We start from the raw sequence: 18457 nt of genomic DNA on the forward strand, positions 1-18457 counted from the left end.
CAGCCTAGTCTATTTTTTTCCTTTGTGCAATTTTATACTTCTACTCATTAGTCTTGTCACACCAGCCTTAACAGGTCTTTTTCCTCCTTGACGTTGACACCCTTCAGATATTTGTAAATGTATGTCACCTCTTATTCTTTCACACTCCACCCCAAGCTATACATATTAAATCTTAATCATTCTTCATATTTTAATTGCTCCCAACCCTTTTTCGTTCTAGTTCTGTATATCCTTACCCTTCACATCCCAGTGGATGAAATGGCAACAATAAAATATTCATTTAAAAACCTACAAAAACAATGACCCAACAGTTCAGGGCTGCTATTCATCTTTAGTCAAATGTTACCGTATAGAAAAATAAAAACATTCTTTCAAAATGAAAGACATGGTAAGAGCTAAATGGATTTAATTTCACCCACAAGCCACCTCTTTGTATGTGTATCTTCTCTTTCCCCACACACCTGTATCCTTTTCCCTCCTGTATTTCTCTTACACCCCTCATCCACTGACATGCTTTAAGTAGCATTTATCTCAGCAACTGGGGAGAGAGGTGCTTCAGAGGAGGAATTAGTGCTTCTGCAGCCACACCAACCCCATAATATGAAAGGGGAAGATCTTAATTTTCTGAAGGGAAGCTTCAGATCAGCTCTTTAGCCAGCGGCTGGGGATCTGGGGAGCAGCATTCTAGCTGCTCCTCAACTAATAGTTCCATCTTGTAAGTGACTGGCCAATGCAAAGAGTGGGGGCTGAGCCAAATCTTCTACTCGGCAGGCTGAGCTACAATGTGGGTTTCTCCATCAGGGAAATAGGCCATGATTATGTAATCCCAGTGATCACACAGGAGCTTTAAATCCACCATTAGAAGTAGCTTTACACTAAACAAGCCTGTGGTACAGAAGTACTGAAGAAAACAAAATTTCTCTAAGGAAGAAGAATTCTATTTTTGACTTTCAAGAGCTATTTATAATCAGTGTAGAAAAGCAGCATAAATACCAGGAAAGGCTGCAAGTTACATCTTTAATTTTAAAGCCAATGTACAGCACAGTAAAAAACTAATGCTTTTTAAAGTTTGAATTACACATGATATGCCATGAACAAGTAACAACACTGTTTGTCATGTCGTCTGCAGGGACTGAACCCAGAATGGCTGAATCTAAGAACAAGAGCCTTTACTACTCAAGCTAAAGGGTCATGTCCATTAGCTCAGATGCAGTAGCAAACTCAAAGCTCTTTGTTCTCCAGCTAATGGCTAGACCACATAAAGATACATTGTGTCAGCATGGATTACCCAGGGATAAGGTAACTGAGTCAAGTTATTTGTTAGCACATTTGAGCAGTCTTAAAACCAACCAGGCCTGGTCTACATTTAAAAATTTGACCAACCTAAACTAAAACATTCAGGGATGTGAATTTTTCCCCACCCTGGACTACCCAGTTAAGCCATCCTAATCCCTAGTGTAGACATAGTTAGGTCAATGGTAGCATTCTTCCATTGATCTAGCTACCGCCACTCAGAGAGGCAGATTAACTACAGAAACAGAACAACCCCTTCCACTGTTGTAGGAAGCGTCTATACTATGGCTCTATAAAGGTACAGCTAGCTACAGCTGCACCACTCTAGTGCCCAAAGCATAAATAAGGCCTCAATCACAAAACATATCTGTCATCAAAGAGGAGAGCGAAAGTGTGCTCTTACTTCAAGTTAGCCACAAGGGTCTACAAAACAGCGGGATGACCCAAACTTAACACAATTATATAGGGTCATATTGGACTTTCATCCTTAATATGAAGTTCCCAATGATATCAGTAGAAGTTGCACATATAAAGAATATGATACAGGAGATCTTGACAAATTAAGGCCAGCAGCACTCTTTCAAGGAGGAGCAATATCAAAATTCTGCAAAATCTAAGGTTTTATTTTAAAAAAAATTAAGTTTACAGCACTTATTGTTACAAAGATTACTCTCAGGTAATGTTTTTAAGGTTAACAAGCGTAGTGATGTCGCTATAAGTCTAGTTTCAGAGTAACAGCCGTGTTAGTCTGTATCCGCAAAAAGAAGAACAGGAGTACTTGTGGCACCTTAGAGACTAATAAATTTGTTAGTCTCTAAGGTGCCACAAGTACTCCTGTTCTTCTTTTTGCTATAAGTCTAGGAACTGCCACACAAGATCAGACCCGTAGTCCATCTAGTCCAGTACCCGGTCTCTAAAAATGATCAGGATCAGCTGCTTCAGAGAAAAGTACAATAAACCCTGCAATAGGCAGTTGCAGAATAATATGCCCATAGGGAAAGCTTCTTCCTAAATTCCATCAGTTAAAGACCGGCTTATGTACTGCAGCCAGTGGTTTATATTCCTTCCACCACTCTTGGGGGGGGGGGGGGGGGGGAGGGTTTGTGTTTTATTCATTCTTAGTATAACACTCAATATTTCTTCCATCCATGTCAACATTCAATTGTTTTTTTTAATCCTACAAAGCTCTTTGCCTCAATGATATCTTGTGGCAATGAGTTTCACAAGCTAAATTGTGTATTGCTTATTCTCTTTTATCTGTTTTAAATTAGCCGTCTTTCGAGATCACGGAATGTCCTCTTGTTCTTGTATTATGAAAAAAGGTGAATGAAGTGCTTGATCCACCTTCCCCATATCATTCATAGATTCCAAGACCAGAAGGGACCGTTATCTTGTCTGACCTCCTGTATAACACAGGCCAGAAAACTTCCCCAAAATAATTCCTAGAGAATATCTGTTAGAAAAAAATCCAATCTTGATTTTAAAATCGTCACTGATAGACACTTCACTACAACTCTTGGCAATTTGTTCCAATCATGAATTACCCTCACTGTAAAAAAATGCCTTATTTCCAGTCTGAATTTGTCTAGTTTCAACTTCAAACCATTGTATCATATTGTATTTTCTCTGCTAGATTAAAGAGCCCATAAGAGCTATCCCTTGGGTACAGCGAATCAGGGTGACTGCCCTGGGCCCTGCACTTTGGGAGTCCCCATGCTTCAATAAAACCACGAGGAGGTAGGCGGGGAGGTGAGGCAGGCGCAGAGCGGGGTGAGGAGGTGAATGGGGAGGCGAGCGGCAGGTGGGCTGGGGCAGGAGGGGGGCGAGAAGCCCCCTATCAGAACCTCCCCCTCCTCATATTACCTACTGCCTGCCAGCAGGCCCCGCCAATCAGCGCCTCTCCCTCCCTCTCAGCACTTCCCGCCTGCCATGGTTCAGATGTTTTGCAACGTCAGGAGGCGCTGGGGAGGGAGGGGAGAGAAGCGAGGGTGCAGTGCATTCGGGGGAGGGGGACAGAACTGGGCAGGGAGAAGTGGGGTGAATGGGGGAAGGGGGCAGAGCCTGGGGGGGACCCTCCAGCCAATTAGAAACTCACTGCTTATGTCCCAGGCCCCGCTCCCCCTTTAGGGACGGCCCCGGAGCCCATTATCAAATATTTGTTCCCCATGTAGATATTTACAGAGTAACCAATTCACCCCTTAGCCTTCTCTTTGTTAAGCTAAATAGACTCAAAGACCTCAATCTATCACTACAAGGCAAGTTTTCTAATCTTTCAGATGTTTTCATGACTCTTCTCTGAACCCTCTGCAATTTATCATCCTTCTTGAACTGTGGGCATCATAACGGGACACAGTATTCCAGCAGAAGTAACACCAGTGCCAAATACAGAGGAAAAGTAACCCCTCTGCTCCTCCCTGAGATTCCCCTGTTTACACATCCCAGGATCACATTAGCTCATAAGAACATAGGAACGGCCATACTGAGTCAGATCAAAAGTCCATCTAGCCCAGTATCCTGTCTTCCGACAGTAGCCAATGCCAGGTGCCCCAGAGGGAATGAACAGAAGAAGTAATCATCAAATGATCCTTCCCCGGATGTTTTGGTGACAATTTCAGACTGGGAGCTCAAATTCAGCTGCTTATCCATCATGACACCCAGATCTTTTTCCAGAGTCCCTGCATCTCTCTTTAAATATATCAGAGGGATAAATACCAGGGAGGGAGAGGAATTATTCCAGCTCAGTACTAATGTGGACATGAGAACGAATGGATATAAACTGGCCGTAGGGAAGTTTAGGCTTGAAATTAGACGAAGGTTTCTGACCGTCAGAGGGGTGAAATATTGGAACAGCCTTCCAAGGGAAACGGTGGGGGCGGAGGACCTGTCTGGTTTTAAGATTAAGCTAGATAAGTTTATGGAGGGAATGGTTTAATGGGATAACATGATTTTAGTCAAAGGAACAGCGTGCCATGGCAGGTAAATAGTATAATGGCTAATGAGGGTCAGGCTGGAGAATCTTGCCTACGTGCTCGGGGTTTTACTGATCGCCATATTTGGGGTCGGGAAGGAATTTTCCTCCAGGGTAGATTGGCAGAGGCCCTGGAGGTTTTTCGCCTTCCTCCGCAACATGGGGCAGGGATCGCTAGCTGGAGGATTCTCTGCTAATTGAAGTCTCTAAACCACAGGATTTGGGGACTTCAACAGCAGAGTCAAGGGAAAGGGTAGGGACGGCTTTGTGGCCTGCATCATGCGGGAGGTCAGACCAGATGATCAAAATGGTCCCTTCTGACCTTAAAGTCTATGAGTCTATGAGTCATCCGAGGATAGAATCCCCCTTCCTGTAATTATGGCCTACATTCTTGGTTCCTAGATGTATGCATTTAGCCATATTCAAACACATTGTTAAACTGTGCCCAGTTTACCAAGCGATCCAGATCACTCTGAATCAATCCTCTCCACTCCCCAATTTTTGGGTCATCTGCAAACATTATCAGTGAGGATTTTGTTTTTTCTTCCAGGTCATGAATAAAAATGTTAAACAACGTAGGGCTAAGAAGTGATCTATGCAGGACCCTGCTGGAAACACACCCATTTAATGACAATTCCCTGTTTACAGTTACATTTTGAGACCTATCAGTTAGCCAGTTTTTAATCTATTTAATGTGTGCTTTGTTAATTTTATATTGTTCTAGTTTTTTAATCAAAATGTTGTGCAGTACCAAGTCAAAACCTTACACAAGTCTCAGTATATCACGTCAACACTATTACCTTTATCAAACTTGTAATCTCATAGTTTGACAGGATCTATTTTCCATAAACCCATGTTAATTTGTATTGATTACATTACCCTCCTTTAATATGCATTAACCTAGTCTCGCATCAGCCGCTCCATTAGCTTGCCTGGGATCAATGTCAGGTTGATGGGCCTACAATTATCGGGTCAACCCGTTTACTCTTTTTATAAACTGGCACAACATTAGTTGTCTTCCAGTCTTAAACTTCCCTAGTGCCCCAAGACTTATTGAAAATCACCATTAACGGTTCAGCAAGCTCCTTAGCCAGCTCATTATTGTGTCACCTCTTATTCATCCCCTAAGATAAACACTCCCAGTCTTTACATTCTCTTCATATTAAAGTTTTCCTATGCTTTTATTCATCCTTCCCACCCACCTGTGAGGCCTCTCTATTTCTATTAAATCATTTTTGAGGTAGTGAGCAGTGAAAACAGAGTATTTCACGTGGATGAAAAACACCAATTTGTACAATGGTTTTATAATAGTTTAATAATTTTAGTGTTCTTTCCCATACTATTCCAAGCCTGCAGAGACACAGCTCCAGTACTATTTGGGCAAGGAGGGAAAAAAGTAGGGTGAAGAAGCTGCTGCTCTGTGAGTTAGACTGGGCAGGGAGCACCGTGGGGAGGGGAGAGGGATTCCAGCCACCCCAGCAAAGGGATGCAGGGCATGGGGTAAGATTTGCCTATCTCACCAAAAGATTGTACTTGTAGAAGGAAAGCCAACATAAGATGATTTATTATGGAGAAGAGTTAGCATAAATTGATTTACTGAGAGTGGCTATCATTAGCTGTATTATTGTGTGAGTGAAATGGAAGCAACATTAATTGATTTGGTATAGTTTGTATATATATATATTTTAGTGGTGGGCAGCTATTACTCAGGTGTATTACTCAAGCAGGAAACAGGCGATGTTTGGACCCCAGCAACATGGTACATGCTGGAGACCAGGAAACACGGGCACAGCCTGTGGCACTGGTATATTTTGGACTGGTGAGTAGGTTTAGTCCATAGGACTGAGGTAATGGGAACGTTGTTCAAACTGTGCAGATAAGGCACATAAAATTCAAACTAAGTTAAGTTATTCATGCGATTGAGGTTTTGCTTCCGAACGGAACTGTTACTTGTCAAGGGGGTTAACAGATGCTCTTTTCCAGCTACATGATCATTATTTTGAAACATGAACACTAAATTTAAATATAATAGATGCTTTAAGTAACTGAATTAGTTGGCTGGTTACTGCTGTTCCATTCTAAATGAAGGGAACTAGTTATTCTCTACAATTGATATCAAGATGGCATTTGTACCAATACTCATCTGAAGAAACCAACATTTCCCTGCAAAAGCTACTATAACATCTCTTCTTGGAAATACTGAGTTTCTTCCAAAAGCTGTCATGATATTTTAGCTACTGATTCTAATAATATATTTTATTTCTATTATACTTATTTTCCATTTGCATCATACAGGAGGAGACCACGGTTGGAACTTTAAATCCTAATCACAATGAAAAACACAATAATTCATCATACTGGAGTATTCTGATGCCCTTGCTCTCAAGTATATTATTCCATCATTAAACTTATTTTTTGTTGCAATATGCAAGACCATCAAGTGCTGTACAAGAATCAAAATCAAGTTATTTTATAGAAAGTTTATTATTGTAAGGAATAGCAAATTGTGGACTTTAAAAAAAAAAGAGGGGGGGGGCTTAAAGTGTTATAATTTCAATGCAGCTCTGTGCACAGAGAAACATTTAAAATAACTGGTGGACAAACTGGAGACTCCGCCTACCCATTGGTGTCACTCTAGAAACTGATCAAAACTTTATTGTCTGATCCTAAAGAATATTCAGGTAAACAAACAGATAAACAGCTACTTGATTTTGAGAGATCATACTTACCACTCAAATTAATGTTTTGTTTTAGAAAGGGTATGTGTTCACTCAGAGTTAGCCTGGACTCTTACCTGAGCGTTGCCCTAACCCAGGGGTGGGCAAACTTTTTGGCCCAAGGGCCACATCAGCATTGCGAAACTGTATGGAGGGCTGGGTAGGGAAGGCTGTGTCTCCCTAAACAGCCTGGCCCCCACGCCCTATCCACCCCCTGACTGCCCCCCTCAAATCCCCGACCCATACAACCCCCCGCTCCTTGTCCCCTGACTGCCCCTAACCTCCCCCTGGGATCCCACCACCTATCCAACCCCCCTTGCTCCCTGTCCCGACTACCCCGATCCTTATCCACACCCCGCACCCTGACAGTCCCCCCGGGACTCCCAAGCCTATCCAACGCCCCCCCGCTCCCTGTCCCCTGACTGCCCCCCAAAACCTCCACCCCATCCAACCGCCCCCTGCTCCCTGTCCCCTGACTGCCCCAGGACCCCCTGGCCCTTATCCAACCCCCCCCCCTTACCATGCTGCTTAGAGCAGCTGGAGCACACAGCCCCACCGCCCAGCTGGAGCTGGCCATGCCACCCATGCTGCCTGGCAGGAGCGGCGGGCCACAACTCTGGTGGCGCAGAGAGCTGAGGCTGGGGGGGGAGCAGAAAACAGGGGGGGAGGGGGCTGGATAAGGGGGCAGTAGCTGTAATTGGGGATTGTGGGGGGGGGGCGCTAGCCTCCCCATCTGGGAGCTCAGGGGCCGGGCAGGACGATCCCGCAGGACAGATGTGGCCCACGGGCTGTAGTTTGTCCACCTCTGCCCTAACCTTTCACTCAGGCAGCTAATCTGCTCCTTTTGCAGCAAAGCATAGATAAAACAATGCTGACAGTCCTCTAGTGCCTTCCCACAGTTCCCCCATGTGCCCAAAAGGACAGTTTTTCCCCAATTCATGAGAAAACATGAGATGTGCCCCAGAAGTTCTAGTGGCACACAAGGGTGTGCAGCACCAGTGAGGACACATAATTTGGGTATAGATTCACAGCATGGCTGCTCACACCCTGTTGGGCTAACCCAGGTGCAGATCACCCATGTGTATATGAAGAAATACCCAAAATGTTTTACAGAAATCAAATACTTTTATTGGAATACATGTAATCATTACACATTTTGCTGCATCACTTAAACTAATTAATAATATGGGTATTATGTACAAGACTTAACTGTTCTCATTTCTGGTATCAAAAGTGACCAGAAGTAGTCAGGAAAACAATTATTGTATGAGGCAAATTTTTTCAAATGTAAGCAAGACACACAATCCCCAATTACAGCTACTGAAAGCTCACAGAACTCTCAGTGAAATCATCTGACAAGCACAATGAAGTATAAAAAAATAAAACAGTATCTATAAAGAAATCTGCAATAGGTTAACACACAATCAATGAAAAGCCTATCCGGTTCTTTGTGTCACACACAAGTCATAATTCGCATACTGAGATGTTATGTATAATGAGTGATGGCAGTCTTAATGACATAACAAAAATGCAGTGTTTAAGAACATTCAATCTAGAGAGTGGGAAGGTAAGGTAGTTAACAGCACATCCTCATGCAGTTTATATGCTGCCTCATGCTCTAGCCATACTCTAGTTTCAGCACCCTGGATCTCCAGCTTTTTCTCAGCTGCTGCACAAGCATCTGAACTTCCCCAGAATGGTTCTGAATATTCACACTACTGGAGAATAAACTGACTTTCCAGAGACAATCCCAACATGACCCCACCCCACAGGACTTCCGTTCTTAACTGGGTTTGGGGATGTGCTGACGTATCCCCATTCAAATGACAAAGCTGAAGGTATGAGAGGCCTGCCCATTGATTCAGCAACCAAAATCCCCATCCAGCCTCTGCCCATAAGCCTCCATCCAGACAAAATACCCATCACACAAGGGATATCACCCCAAAACCCAGTCACTCGTCTCCTAACTTCATGCGTATCTCCAGAAACCACTGCACAAGCTACTGAGCAGGCAGGAAGGGAAACATTGGATCAGCAACAGAGAGGTCCAAATACAGAGCGGTGTATTTACATTGCAAAGAGGTACAGAATAGCCAAAAGAGCATCAGGTTTTTTGTTAAATAATGATGGAGGGAGGGAGTGTCCCAAGCCATCTCTCTGGCGCTGTACATTGCCGTCTACTGCAAGTACAGCTAATCACAGCTTGTGTTTCAGTGTGACTGAGAAGTTATTGCCGTACATGACAAAACCCATCATCACCCTTCTGCTCCTTCCCCCCAGCCCATCTCTCAACCTCCCCCCGCCCCAACTTCCCTCTTTGGATTTTCACCCCAAACCAGATCGTCTCCCCTCCCCCCAGTTACCCACCGCCTCCCCCAAACAGACCTTGCCCATTTTCATTTCTGCCTTCCCTTCCCCTCTCCCAATCAACCCATATCCCCCTAACTCATTCCCTCCCCCCTTTGCTCAGCCACCCCCGAGTCAGACCATCTCCCCTTACCAGCCCCTCCCCTCCTCCCAGCATTGCAGCAGCCTCCCTGTCTCCAGCGACGGCGGCTGCCGTCCGTGTCCTCGCGCCGCCCCCCCAACGCACCCGGGAAACGACAGCAACGTTCCCTAACAACCGCAGCAAACAGCAGGCCCGGCCCGGCCCCTCCCCGGGCCCCGGCGCACAATGGGCCCCGCGCGCAGCCCCCTGCCTCGCGGGGGAGGTGGCGGGGGCCGGGGGCTGCGGCTGCTCAGCCTCCTCCCCTTCGCTCACCATCGCTGCGCTTGATCTCCACATAGATCCCGATCTGGATCTTGCCGAAGTTGGCCGCTGCCATCGCTTCATGGGGCAGCCGGGGTCCGAGGCGCTGCCGGGCGGACGCGCAGGGGGCGGGGAGGGCACAGGGCAGCGGCAGCGGCTCCGGGGGAGGGGAGAAAAGGCGCCGGCCGGATACAACAGGCGCTGGGAGCCGCTGCGCCTGCGCACTGCACGGAGGCGTCACTCGGCGGGACCGGCTTAAGGGGTGGGAGGGGACAGTGGCACCTCCGACTTGGCCTCCGCCTGCCGCCTCCTCCCCCGGCAGGAGAGGGCGCTGGGCCCGGGGCCCTGGCCGGGCTCGCCGCCTCCCCTGCCCCTCGGGAGCTCTGCCCGGGGGCGCTCGCGGGGATGCGGCGGTGAGCGCGCCCATGGCCCGGCTTACGGCAAAGCGCCGCTGGCACCCGCCCCGCCATGTGATTCCGCCTCCCGTGACTGCTGCCCCGGCTGAGCTCCCGCGTGTCGCGCCCCGGCACCGCCGCCCTGTGCTATCCCGCCTCCCGCGCTGATCCCACAGCCACCCTGTTAAAAACCACCTCGCACTGATCAACCTTCCCAGCCCACGGTGATACCCCGACCATGGCGGCAAAGGCAGCCCGCTAAAAGCAGCACTTTGCTCTTATCCTTTCCTTCCCCCAGCTCAGCATTCCCCTGTTCAAAACCTGCCTCTCGCAGTAATTCACTATCCGCAACTCAAGTCCGTCCTGTTAAAACCACAGCTCAGGTTTATCTTCACCCCAGGCAAGGCCGCTGTGAGCAAACCCATGCCCTGGATTTAGGCCTCCACCTCCTCCTGTCCCCAGCTTCACAAACTCACCACCTCCTCTATACCCACACAGGACTCAACCACACTGGGCAAAGCTACCCTATTAAAACCCTGCTTTATCTTCTCTTGTGACAACTTCTCTGGTCTTATTGGAAAACCACCTCCTTACCAAATGCACCACCTCATATTGATTTATCCCCAGCTGCCAGCAATTCCTCCAGCCAGGCCAAAGCCATTTTGTTAACAATGTACATCCTGCTAGCTTCAGCTCACAAATGACTCCCCTAACCTGTTAAAACAATCCTGTTAAAAACACTTCATAGTCATCCTTTTCTCATGATGACTTCCCTGCTTCAGGTGAGTCACCCTGTTAAAAATTGTACCTTAAGTTTATCCCTCTGGACATCTCCAGACCATGCCAAAGCCCACTATTTAAAATTGGTTATCACATTTATTCCTCCTCCATCCCACCCCCTGTGATGTCCCCCACTGGAGCAAAGTATCTCAGTAAAAATTGGCACTCTTCCTTCCTCCCCACCCCCCAACACAGAGACACAATGACTTCCTCTCCAGTAAAGTCAGTCCATTAAAAATCTGCAACTCACTTTTAGCGCTTCTCTATCACCCCAGCAAAGTCACTGTTAAACATCAGCACCTCAACTTTATTTCCCCCACATAAACTTTGACAGCCCCCCCCATTCTGACATAGCCAACCCATTAGCAATCCACTCCGCAGATTTAACTCCCTCCCTATCCCCCGAAGAAGCCTCCCCGATTCTGTCAAAGGAGATGTAAAAACTGGCACCTCCAATTTATTCCCACTACACAACTCCCTAAGCCTAGCAAAGTGTCTCACTAAAATTTGGTACCTCATGGTTCTTTCCATCAGTGAGTCATCTCTAGCACTATTTTAAACATGTATATTAGTGCTTTTCACGTGGAATTTTAAAGCACTTTACAAAGGTGGTAAGTACCTTCCCCATTTTACAGATGAGGAAAATTAGGCAGAGATTAAGTGATTTGCTCAAGATCACACATTGGGCCAGAAGCAGTGCTAGGCCAAAAACTCAGGCTGCTGTTGCCCTGCCCTCTATTCTAAATAGAAATAGAAATAATGGAGATATGCCATCTCCTAGAACTGGAAGGGACCTTGAAAGGTCATTGAGTCCAGCCCCCTGCCTTCACTAGCAGGACCAAGTACTGATTTTGCCCCAGATCCCCAAGTGGCCCCCTCAAGGATTGAACTCACAACCCTGGGTTTAGCAGGCCAATGCTCAAACCACTGAGCTATCCCTCCCCCCACAATACTTGACTATGCCGCTGAAGGTCTTTATACATCATTGAGAAACTAAAGCTAACAAACCAATTTTTTCCTTTGATGTGGAGGAATATTCATACAGGAATGTTCCACATTTGTATGTATGTAAATAGGTAACTAATAGGTAAGGTGCCAATAGATTAGGCCCAAGAATATGTAGCACAGTTCCTGAGCTTCATAGGATCAATAAAACTCATTGTGTGCTGCAGAGAGCATCCTCTAGCTGCTTGCTACATCAGTGCTTAAGCAGTATAACCACCCTTTAAAGGTGACCTGCAAATTGAAAAATGGGAGGCTTTTATGCCTCTTTATTCTGTTGAAAGGTCAGAGATTCTTCCACCCTCCAACCCCAAAAAGGTTTGTTTCTCTGCTCGTTTTTTACATGAGAAGTGTAGGTTTTATTCATCCTGTTTCTATTCATGGAAGATACTCCCAACTGGAGATACTGTAGTATTATATTAGATAGAGTTGCCATCAAAATTATCAAGAGGAATGAACTTATAAAACTGCTAACAATACTTTAGTATTTTTGTTTTTGTTAATACCTATATAACTCAAACACCTGACAAACTGTTGGGGGGAAATATCTCTTGTTAAGGATTCAACATTTTCCCCTTTAGTTAACAATTAAGAAAGTACCCACTCCAGTTCTTTGATTTTCTAAGGAGATCACCACTAACAAAGAAGTCAAGACTTGATATTCCTAATATATATTAGAGTAGAAAGTGTGAATTAACAAATCTTTCAAGCCTTCATCAAACTTCATAAAGAAGGATTTTTTTCTTTTGTACACTATCTTTAAATCTGATATTGCAGCACTTCTGTTATGCTGTTTATATTTTGTAAAGTACTTCAAGATGAAGTACTGCTGAAAAGGATCTGGGAGTTATAATACATCACAGATTGAATATGAGCCAACACTATGATATAATTGCAAAAAAAGGCTAATATTCTGGGTGTAGTAATAAGAGTATTGTATGTAAGACATAGGAGATAGCTTCTGGTGACACTTCAGCTGGAATACAGTGTCCAGTTCTGGACACCACACTTCAGGAAAAATGTGAACAAATTGGACAGCATTCAGAAGAGAGCAAAACAAATGAAAAAAAGGTTTAGAAAACCTGACCTATGAGGAAAGGTTAAAAAAACTGACCATATTTAGTCTTGAGAAAAGAAGATTGAGGCAAGACTGGATAACAATCTTCAAATATGTTAAGGGCTTTTATAATGAGGATGGAGATCAATTGTTCTCCAGGTCCACTGAAGGTAGGACAAGAAGTAATAAGCTCAATCTGCAATAAGGGAGATTTAGTTTAGATATTAGGAAAAACTTTCTAACTATTAAGCACTGTTAAGCCCTGGAATAGGCTTCCAAGGAGGTTTTGGAATGCCCTTCAGTGAAGGTTTTAAAGAACAGGTTAGACAAACAACTGTCAGAGATGGTGGAGATATACTTGGTCCTGCCTCAATGCATGGGACTGGACTAGATGATCTATAGAAATCCCTTCCAGGCCTACATTTCTATGATTCCATGCTATATAAAAATAATACAGTGTTATTTAAACTCTTTTTTTCAATAAGGTTGATAGAAATAATGCTTTCAGGTTTAAATACCCATTTCTTAATCTCAGTTTGATAGTGAGATAGTCAATTTGTGGTCAAATGGACAAAACATGTTTAGATGTTTTGAATTGAATATAAATAGAAAAATGAAAATTTGTGAATTTATGATGCTTTTTCTCAAATAATTAAAAAGCAGCTTTGTTTTAAAAACCCAAACAAGGCATAATATTAATTCTCATTCAGAACCAATTGTTTTGCCTATTAATTTTAAGAAATGTTTTACTGAAAAATTTGAAAGGCAAGTTATAGGTAAACAAAGAGATATTCTGTGTCTGGGCATTGATTCTGCAGACACATACAAGCTTAATTTTACACACTAGTAACCCCACAGAAGTAAACAGGATGACTTGTGCATAAAGTTAAGAACATGCATTAGTGTTAGCTGAACTTGGGCCTTGGTTAAAACAAAATACAGTAAAACAAAATTCAAATACATGTCATTGTAGACTCAATCTGGAAATATGTGAAGCAATTTAGCCCCAGTCCAGCAAAACACGTAAGCATGTGCTGAACTTTAAGTACATGACTAGCCCATTGAAGTTAGCATCTTGGCAATATCTCATTTGTAACTCGGTGAACTTCCATCACCACACAGTATGTATGAAGGTGTAAGCAAATCAAAGTCCTTGCATGTCTCGGGAGAATGTATGGTAGTAATAAGAAAATATCAGTTCAAATGTCTTTGAAGTATGACAGAACATTAAAGAGAGTCGTCATGCAAATAAAGTTGCCTAGTAGTTTTCTAAGTGAGGGTTGATTTTTCATTGGCACGCTACCTAAAATTATACTCCAAAGGACACAATAGCCTTTTACCTTATCGTGAGTATATGCCCCTCTTTCAACAATTTAAGTTAACAATAGATGTTCAATCCAATGTTAATAGTAGAGGAATGCTGTGAGGTCCACAACTACATTATTCATTTTTAATTAAAGTACAGGAAAAACTTATTACATGGTGGGTTGCATTTGGATGGCTGCTAATGTGGAAAACTCTCCTCATGCAGCATTTATGAGAAAGTACATTCAAAATTTGTGTGATTTTTGCAATGTTTTCAAAACTTCCAAAATAGTATATTTCAATTCTTAGACCATAACACATGCTAGAAGTCTAAATAAGATGAGTGAACTAGAGTGCCTCATATTAAATGAGTATATTGATATAATAGGCATCACAGAAACTTGGTGGAATGAGGATAATCAATGGGACACAGTAATACCAGGGTACAAAATATATGAGAAGGACAGAACAGGTCGTGCTGGTGGGGGAGTGGCACTATGTGTGAAAGAAAGTGTAGAATCAAATGAAGTAAAAATCTTAAATGTATCAAATTGTACCATAGAATCTCTATGGATAGTAATCCCATGCTCTAATAATAAAAATTACCGACCACCTGACCAGGGTGGAGATAGTGAATGTGAAATGCTCTGGTAGACTAGAGAGGCTATTAAAATAAAAAAAACTCAATAATAATGGGGGATTTCAACTATCCTCATATTGACTGGGTAAATGTCACCTCGGGACGGGGTGCAGAGATAAAGTTTCTTGACACCTTAAATGACTGCTTCGTGGAGCAGCTAGTCCTAGAACCCACAAGAGGAGAGGATTAAATCAAAGAATTACCTAAGTGGAGCACAGGATCTGGTCCAAGAGGTGAATATAGCTGGAGTGCTTGGAAATAGTGACCATAATATAATTAAATTTAACATCCCTATAGCGGGAAAAATACCACAGCAGCCCAACACTGTAGCATTTAATTTCAGAAAGGGGCACTACACAAAAATGAGGAAGTTAGTGAAACAGAAATTAAAAGGTACAGCAGAAAAAGTGAAATTCCTGCAAGCAGCATGGAAACTTTTTAAAGACACCATAGTAGAGGTTCAACTTAAATGTATACCCCAAATTAAAAAACATAGTAAGAGAACCAAAAAAATGCCTCCGTGGCTAAACAACAAAGTAAAAGAAGCAGTGAGAGGCAAAGCATCCTTTAAAAAGTAGACGTTAAATCCTAGTGAGGAAAATAGAAAGGAATATAAACCGTGGCAAATGAAGTGTAAAAATATAATTAGGAAGGCCAAAAAAAGAATTTGAAGAACAGCTAGCCAAAGACTCAAAAAGTAATAGCAAAATAAAAAAAATAAGTACATCAGTAGCAGAAAGCTTGCTAAACAATCAGTGAGGCCACTGGACGATCAAGATGCTGAAGGAGCACTCAAGAACAATAAGGCCATTGCGGAGAAACTAAATTCTTTGCATCGGTCTTCACAGCTGAGGATGAGAGGGAGATTCCCAAACCTGAGCCATTCTTTTAGGTGACAATTCTGAAGAACTGTCCCAGATTGATGTGTAATTAGAGGAGGTTTTGGAACAAATTGATAAACTAAACAGTAATAAGTTACCAGTTCTGAAGGAACTCAAATGTGAAATTTCAGAACTACTAACTGTAATCTGTAACCTATCATTTAAATCAGCTTTTGTACCAAATGACTGAAGGATAGCTAATGTGACGCCAATTTTTAAAAAGGGCTCCAGAGGTGCAACTACAGAACGGTAAACCTAACTTCAGTACCGGGCAAACTAGTTGAAACTATATTAAAGAACAAAATTATCAGATACATAGATGAACATAATTTGTTGGGGAAGAATCAACATAGTTTTTGTAAAGGGAAATCATGCCTCATCAATCTACTAGAATTCTTTGAGGGGGTAAAAGCAGGGGGACAATGGGTATCCAGTGGCTAATAGTGTACTTAGATTTTCAGAAAGCCTTTGACAAGGTCCCTCACCAAAGGCTCTTAAGCAAAGTAGGCTGTCATGCAATAAGAGGGAAGGTCCTCTTATGGATTGGTAACTGGTTTAAAGATAGGAAACAAGAGGTAGGAATAAATGGTCAGTTTTCAGAATGGAGGGAGGTAAATGGTCAGTTTTCAGAATGGAGGTTGGTGTTCCCCAGAGGTCTGTACTGGGACCAGTCCTATTCAACATATTCATAAATAATCTGGAAAAGGGGGTAAACAGTGAGGTGGCAAAATTTGCAGATGATACAAAACTATTCAAGATAGTTAAATCCCAGACAGATTGTGAAGAGGTACAAAAGGAGCTCTCAAAACTAGGTGACTGGGCAACAAAATGGCAGATGAAATTCAATGTTGATAAATGCAAAGTAATGCACATTGAAAAACATAATCCCAGCTATACATATAAAATGATGGGGTTAAATTATCTGTTACCACTCAAGAAAGAGATCTTGGAGTCATTGTGTATAGTTCTCTGATAACATCCACTCAATATGCAGCGGCAATCAAAAAAGCAAACAATGTTGGGCATCATTAAGAAAGGGATAGATAAGACAGAAAATATCATATTGCTTCTATATAAATCCATGGTATGCCCACATCTTGAATACAGCATGCAGATGTGGTCTCCAAATCTCAAAAAAGATATACGCCTCTACCCCAATATAACGTGACCCAATATAACATGAATTTGGATATAATGCGGTTAAGCAGCGCTCCGGGGGGGGGCGGGGCTGCGCACTCTGGTGGATCAAAGCAAGTTTGATATAATGCGGTTTCACCGACAACATGGTAAGATTTTTTCGGCTTCCGAGGACAGCGTTATATCGAGGTAGAGGTGTATTGGAATTGGAAAATGTTCAGAAAAGGGCAACAAAAATTATTGGGGGTAGGGAACGGCTTCCATAAGAGGAGAGATTAATAAGACTTGTACTTTTCAGCTTGGAAAAGAGCCAACTAAGTGGGGATATGATTGAGGTCTATAAAATCATGACTTGTGTGGAGAAAGTAAAAAAGGAAGTGTTATTTACTCTTCATAACATAAGAACTAGGGGTCACCAAATGAAATTAATAGGCAGCAGGTTTAAAACAAACAAAAGAAAGTATTTTTTCGCACAGTCAACCTGTGGAACTCTTTGCCAGAGGATGTTGTGAAGGCCAAGACTGTAACAGGATTAAAAAAAATAACTAAATAAATTCATGGAGGATGGCTATTAGCCAGGATGGGCAGGGATGGTGTCCATAACCTCTGTTTGCCAGAAGCTGGGAACTGGAGACAGGGAATGGTTCATTTGATGATTACCTGTTCTGTTCATTCCCTCTGGGGCACCTGACATTGGCCGTTGTCGGAAGAGAGGATACTGGGCTAGATGGACCTCTGGTCTGACCCAGTATGGCTGTTCTTATGTTTTTGGGCAGTCCAAATATGAATAAAATAATGCTTTGGTATTTGTATTTAGGGCAAGTTTTATTTGCTTTTGAACTAACAAAAGATAAAATATATGGGGACATATAAAGCCAATGGATCCATTTAAATTGTGATAGGTTTCAGAGTAGCAGTCGTGTTAGTCTGTATCCACAAAAAGAACAGGTGTACTCCTGTTCTTTTTTTTAAATTGTGATGAAATTCTCATCTTTCAGTAGGCAGTAATGTTTTTGCCTATATGTAACAGAGGCATCCTTCAACAACAATAATGTATTAATTAACACGTGCAATTCATCATTTTTATAAGGTAAAAATCAGATTTTGGCAAGCAATACGTATCTTTAAACAATTACGAATCAGTTCCCATTAAATGTTCAAAATATTTCATGGCATATGTTTAGTCATTTTTGTACATTTATGTGAATCACTGTAGACATGAAACATTTTAACAACTGTCATTAAACGTGTTTCCATGGCATTCAGTGATCGGGGGGAAGGAGAAAACCTTGAAATCTCCCTAAGTATCAAATAAAATATTTTTCTACATATCTTAAATTATTCCTATGTAATAAATGTTGAGCCACAATAATACAGTAACTTTTTATCTTTTCATATGCGCACCTGTTATATTAATTGTGTGTAAAGCTACAAGAAAATCAAGTCAATAAAAGATGTTTACTTGCATTTGGGGATCAATAAAAGATGCAAGGAGGTGGTGTAATTTTATGACAGTTGGATATCCCAGCTGTC

At 42.7% G+C, this 18457-nt stretch overlaps 1 protein-coding gene across 5 annotated transcripts in view; it reads right to left on the reverse strand.

Annotated features, from left to right (window-relative positions):
- Nucleotides 1-9905, reverse strand: part of KIF2A (kinesin family member 2A) — an 86356-nt gene extending 76451 nt beyond the window's left edge. For all 5 annotated transcript variants that reach the window (XM_054033036.1, XM_054033034.1, XM_054033035.1 and 2 more), the window contains exon 1: nucleotides 9740-9905. In XM_054033036.1, the coding sequence (XP_053889011.1) occupies nucleotides 9740-9803 (64 nt within the window). In that variant the 5' untranslated portion in view covers nucleotides 9804-9905. The remainder of the gene's footprint in view (nucleotides 1-9739) is intronic.
- Nucleotides 9906-18457: the final 8552 nt, after the last annotated feature.

This window comes from Malaclemys terrapin, chromosome 6 (genome assembly GCF_027887155.1).
Source record: "Malaclemys terrapin pileata isolate rMalTer1 chromosome 6, rMalTer1.hap1, whole genome shotgun sequence".
NCBI classification, from domain to species: Eukaryota; Metazoa; Chordata; order Testudines; family Emydidae; genus Malaclemys; species Malaclemys terrapin.